At 36.6% G+C, this 6,000-nt stretch overlaps 1 protein-coding gene across 1 annotated transcript in view; it reads left to right on the forward strand.

Moving 5' to 3' along the window:
- Positions 1-1,009, forward strand: part of FMN2 (formin 2) — a gene marked incomplete at both ends in the record, with an annotated part of 154,537 nt that extends 153,528 nt beyond the window's left edge. Inside the window, one exon of the mRNA XM_084284031.1 lies at positions 983-1,009. Coding sequence (XP_084140157.1) covers positions 983-1,009 — 27 coding nt within the window. The remainder of the gene's footprint in view (positions 1-982) is intronic.
- Between the last annotated feature and the right edge of the window lie 4,991 nt (positions 1,010-6,000).

Consider the following 6,000-nt stretch of genomic DNA (forward strand, 5'->3'; position numbering starts at 1 on the left):
TGTGCTCTGACTGTTTTCCTGAAAACAGATAAATAAATTTAATGATAGATGAGTAATTCTTGTCAAATCAGTGAAAAATTTCCACTAGGATTGCCAAAACGTTGGTAGGACCATGACTTCTTTTACAACAAATCAATTTTCCTATGGCACCTCACATTAAAATTATGTCTGTAGCAACTGGCCATCAATTATATTTGTAAAATCTTATAACAGATGATTTTTTCATGTGTGCCCCCAAGCATTATTTAATTGTTTTGTGTTTTGTTGTCATGGTTATTTTACTGTGATACATCTGTCAGATGAAACAGGTTGTAATTTCTGTATTCCAACTAGCATAACCTGAGACATGAAGATATGATATGGCATTTATTTCTTAATTTTAGAGGTTTGTTTTTTAATTTTAGAGGTTAGCTCCAAAAAATGGTGGTGTATTTAGGGAGTTTTGGCTGTGGTTCATGCCACAGGAAATGTAAACAGGGTAACAACTTGGTTAGGAAGGATAAACTAGATTTTACTTTATCAATTTTATTTGAAACTGGATCAAGAGGCTTTAAAAATATAAAAATGTTGATTTGGATTTCTCCGTCTCCCCTGCATCTTGCTGAATGTAAAGGCACTGACATATAGTTTCTAAAAATAACTACAGGCTTAATTATTCCTGTATCATTACCATTATTATAGTCACTGAAACTTGGACTTACAGATAGGCCTGAATATCAAGATCTTGGATTATATACCACTGCAGTCATTCACAGTTACTGAAAATTTGATAGAGTGAAAAGGGAAGTAAACAAAATATTTCACAAGCAGTGTTTAGCTACACTTTACATCAGTTCTAGTTTCAAAGGGATGTTATTTGTGAATTCAGCTCCAGAGTAGGTATAAATGTATGTTAGCCTATGTGTTTGTGTGCTTTACATATTTGTGATATTTTTATGTATATTCAATTTCTGCTTTTTTTTTGTTATTTATTATTTTTCAGAAAGCCAAGATAAGTATGAAAATCTGAGAGAAGAAAAGCAAAAGCCATTGTTACCTGGTTACCAAAACTCAACATGTCTGTGGGTGGGGGGTGAAGGGGAAGGAAACTACACCATCCCAATCATTTGCTTTCTTGACCTTTTTGAATTTGCTTTCTGTTCTCTAGAGTTTTCCACCAATTGATGTGTTAATATACATTCATGAATGAGTGTAATCACTTTAATGGAGTGCCCAGCAATAGACTAGGTATGGACTTGAAACACCTTCCTTGTACTCTGTATCTCCTTTTCCACTCAAAAATGATATTTTGTTAAGTGTATGGTATATTACAAATAGGCCAAGTCAGCATGCATAAAAAGCAGCATCTGCATCAGTTCTGAACATGCTGGAAATTGCATTAAGTTTAACTTCATAAGAATGCTACTTGATAAAGTAAAACATTTCCATTCCTACTGGCAACATCTGTCTATCACAAATACTTCATGGCACTGCACTTAGATTAGGGAAAGAAATGTTACTCCTAGTGAATTGTTTGTATCTGTTTCATGTTGGCATTTTGTTGGCATTTGTAGTTTGTATTTTGAATCGTTAAGTGCTGTTTATACAGTATAATCAATGCTTTCCCAACTCGTTTGGTTGCCCTCCATGACTAAATATTTGTGGAACAAGATGTTTACTATAACTATCTTTAAAATCGATAAGGCAGCATACTTTTACTTCATCTTTTGCCAGATAGTGAATGTCAGGTGGTAATGGGGAGGTCAGAAATCCAGCATTTAAAAAAAATAAAAATGAAAGGCAGGAAAATACAGAAAAGCACAGAAGTACTATGGAGAGTATGAGATTAGGCTATTATAGTTTGTTAACATTATAAATTAGCTAATACTTTTACATGAAATTTAGAAGGTTTATAGTTTTAACTGCTGATCAGTTATGTCAGGCAGGCTTTCGGTCACATGTACATGAATTCCTTTTGGAATTAGCTTTACAATTAATTTAAAACTCCTTTAGAGAACCATTAAAAGATGCACATGGAGACTGACATTTATGGAAAACAGTAGCCAATTCTAGTGACAGACTTAGACTACCAACTAATTTACATCAATTTCACACTTAATGTAATTGCAGAGTTTTCCTCCAGGCTTTCAGCTTCCCTCCCTTAGGAGGTCAATGATTGAAATCTATGACTTAGGGCTTCCATTTTAGACCACGTGCTTAATTCCTAATTTCAATCCAGAATTTACTATTCAACCAGTAACAACCCATTCCTCTGGTCTTAAATAAATAGCCCCAAACCAATCAGCCTGATTGATAACGTTTTGCTTTCATGGCTGGCTTTTCCTGAAAGTAACCAGTGTGTGCAACTGAACTAGATGCACATGCTCACAGTCTTGGAGCCTGAAAGATGCTGGGGTAAAGCAAATGAGGTCTAACCTGCTGGGGTGTGTTGTTCCCTGTCTAATCTAGCACATTGAGACATTCCTAGTGTTCCAGAGGCTATAATATTTTATACAAGGTGTCATAAAAGAAAGTGTGAAATTTGACCTCAGGAATCTGTTATTCTTCACATATACCAAGCACTAGAAATGATGTTTTTTTCACTATGTGAAAAGCAAGTCTCCTGTTGCTGACAAACCTATTTGAAATTCTGTTGTTGTAATAATTTCTGGCAGGGATATAAATTTACCAAGAACAGAGTTCTAAAACTTTGTGTTGATGGGAGTAACATTACTATTTGGGGAAGTGAAAAGAAGATATTATTTGTTGTTACAACTAACTTATGGAAAAAAAAAATCTTTAAAAAATAAAGCTATTTTAATGGCACCGATTCAAATCCATGTTTGTATTTATGTAAACAGTAGTCTTTTCCTCTTAACTTTGCTCCTAAGTGCAAGGATACAGTAGCATGTTTTCATTTGTAGCTTTCCTGTTTCCTTCAGTACCTACAGTATGTATATTACTATACTAAATGAAATAATAGATCATCTAACAAAGATCACTATGTGCAATACTGTATTTAGTGTTTCTATTTCAATTTTTTTAGAATGTTAATTTATATGAAAATAAAATGAATAATAACAAAATAGTTGCCTTCTCTCTTCAATCTCAGGCTGTGCTGTAGTTTGCTTGCAACCATTCACTCCCAAAGCACCATTTCTCGTCAAGGAAAAACCTTTGCGAAGGGATCAGTAGAAAACAGGATTCTCTTTCCTTGCCACTTGGAAGCACAGTGACAGTAATTTCAGGTTATGTAGACATATGACTTCTTCCCTGGGTGGTGATAGTGAGGACTTACAGTCTGATTGGGCAAAGGGCTCTGAAAGTCCTCACTTCTCTGGCTTGTGCATACCTTCCAGTAGTGCATTAGGCTTAGGTGGTTCAAATCCATCTCTTTGCAGCTGTGGAGCTGATTTGATACACAATAGAAGCCTGACTGCATTCTTACTACAAAGGCACCTTTAACCTGTTCCTATTAACACTGCCAACAGGCTCATGAAATTCCTATCAGGACAAAAACATGCTTTCAAAAGTATTATCTGTATATTATATCTTTTATATACATATTAATGAAAATGTTTTTTTTACATCATTAAAGATGTTGTATATGTCTAACAACCTTGTAGTACTGTTACATACATATTAACATACATACATGCTACCCTTTTCACAGGATCTGTAACACAGATGCTAAAAGTTGTTTGCAATTCTGTCAAAGGTTGACTGCAGCTGGCAGTACCAGGCTATGACCTGAAGAAACAAGCTACTATGTAGATTTTCCTCTTTCATTGTGCTCTGGCTCAACCTATTTGGGCACCTCTCTTGAAAACAGGTTGGAAACAGTTATTTTAACTTCTATACAGAGTAAAGTAGCCCATTATGTGCAGCATCATGGCTGACCTACAGCACTCCCAGAGTGGAATCCCAGCCTAACTCTCACCATTGCTATTTTGTTCAGTGACGCACAGCTTTTTACAGAATTCTGGCTTAATATATATATATATATATATATTTATTTTTTTTTTGGCTGTTTGGTTTTTTAAGAGGTGGAACAGCCCCTTAGGTCCCTTCACCCCCTGTTTATTGCAACATCAAATGTTCCACATGTTCTGAACCTTTGTTGATTGTGAACCCCATATATCACGGAGTTACTTAAATTGCAGCAGCTAAATAAGGACTTTCGTACCTGAGCAGTGGGTGTAACTTACTGAGTATGAGAATAAAAGTCTGGCTTTTATGAGGAACTGTGAAGATTTGTAGTGTTCTGCTTTGCAAATTAAAGTCTTTCAGAAGCATGGTACTTTGTCATATGTGTTATGACGCAGTAGTGGTTAGCTTTTTTGTAGCAACTTTCATCATCCCAAAGCACTTCCAAAAGTCAGTTAAGTATTAACCAACAGTGGCATTGGGAATGCAATTAGTAATATCTTCCATATGTTGTCATTTTTTCTTGCCTGATTTCTCAGTGATGAGCGTAAGAAGTTGGAAACAGTTATTAATTTAATTTAGAGAACATGTAGCAAGTCTTCATTGTCATTATTTTCTTGCATGCTCTAGGTTAACAAGGAGAACTGAGTTTATGCCAAGTGCTTTATATCAGTTAAGTTACGCCAAATTTGAACCGCTGTAGACACAATAAGTGAAACTGATAGAGCTGATTTTTTTTTCTGAAGATAGTATGAACTGGTCAACAAACGAAGAAGACAAAAAAGAATGTCCAACGTCATTCAGATCTACTGCCCATCAATCAAATGAGACCTACGTTATGGAACAGGTTTTCCAGGTTATTCTCTTGCTTATGGCAGACCCATCTGTATCTGATAAACATTCATCCAACCTACTTGTAAAGGCTTCTAATTGTAAGTCCATTGTCTCAGAAGCATGGTGTCTCTCTGAAGATAAAGAATGATAAACTTTCTGTTGAGTCAAAACTATTTTCTTATTTCTTCTCAGCTGTAGCTCAAATTTAAGCTCTTAGAAACTGGGAGTCTTCATTTGTCACTCATCACAGACTGGTGCCCTGCCAAGTCAGCAGTTCCACAGTGGTACAGCTAACACCAGTCGCATTTAAGAAATACAGGATCTATCTGACCTACTGCCTCTTCCATCGATGCTGGGAATTTTGCCTTGGTCTTGGACTGCTTCCACAACAGGGACTTTATTGGATTACTGCATAAACCTCTGGTACGCTTTGGTAGTCAGGCAGCTAGAGGCAGGGAGAGCCAAGCTGGAATCTAGGTTGTAATGCAAACAGATACAAGTTCAGGTGGGTGCTGGGCAATGAAGCTACTGGAAAAGCATGACAGTGGCTAAGAGATGGGCAGAAGTGAGTGGGGTGTTGGAGAAGATGGCTGCCTGAGCTGCTTTTGAGCCAAGTGACGGAGTCATTTGCAGGTTCTTAGTAGAGGGCCCTGACCACACTTACTTAGGTAGTGAAAGCACAGCATAACAGTAAAACCAAATTGCTTATAAACCAAACAAGCAAAACTCACAAATTCACAAATTAAATTGCTGAACTATGAGAGGCTTTGGTCAAGACATTGGGGAAAGGGAAGACAGCAAAGGGTTTCTGCAATGTCAGTTACTCTGCCATACAGGAGACAGCCCTCCCTTCCTAGTTGTGGTCTAGGTGCTTCTTTCAAGGTCCACGACAGGCATCTCTTCTGGCCAAATGATGGCTCACTCATGTTTTCCTTTAAGATTATTTTGTTACTCCCTTTTCCCTGGGTTGGAAGCAAGCAAACAAACAAGCAAATAACACACACTACCCTATACTTTGAGATTCATACAGTGTACTCCTTCAAGAGTTGATAGCAAGAGTTCAAACTCATTTAAATCTTAATATAGGTGTGTTGGTTTTTTTTTCCCTATGGGGTAAGTTGGTACCTATTACATAAGGATCTACCTGCATTTTAAGTAAAATCACTTAGGTTGAGATAATAGTTACTTCTCTTTCCACAAATGATGTCAGCAGTTCAGTTCAGTGAGCTTTGGTTGTGCTCTTGTCAGTTAACCAAAAAA

This window comes from Netta rufina (assembly GCF_964035555.1).
Source record: "Netta rufina genome assembly, chromosome: 3".
Lineage (NCBI taxonomy): Eukaryota > Metazoa > Chordata > Aves > Anseriformes > Anatidae > Netta > Netta rufina.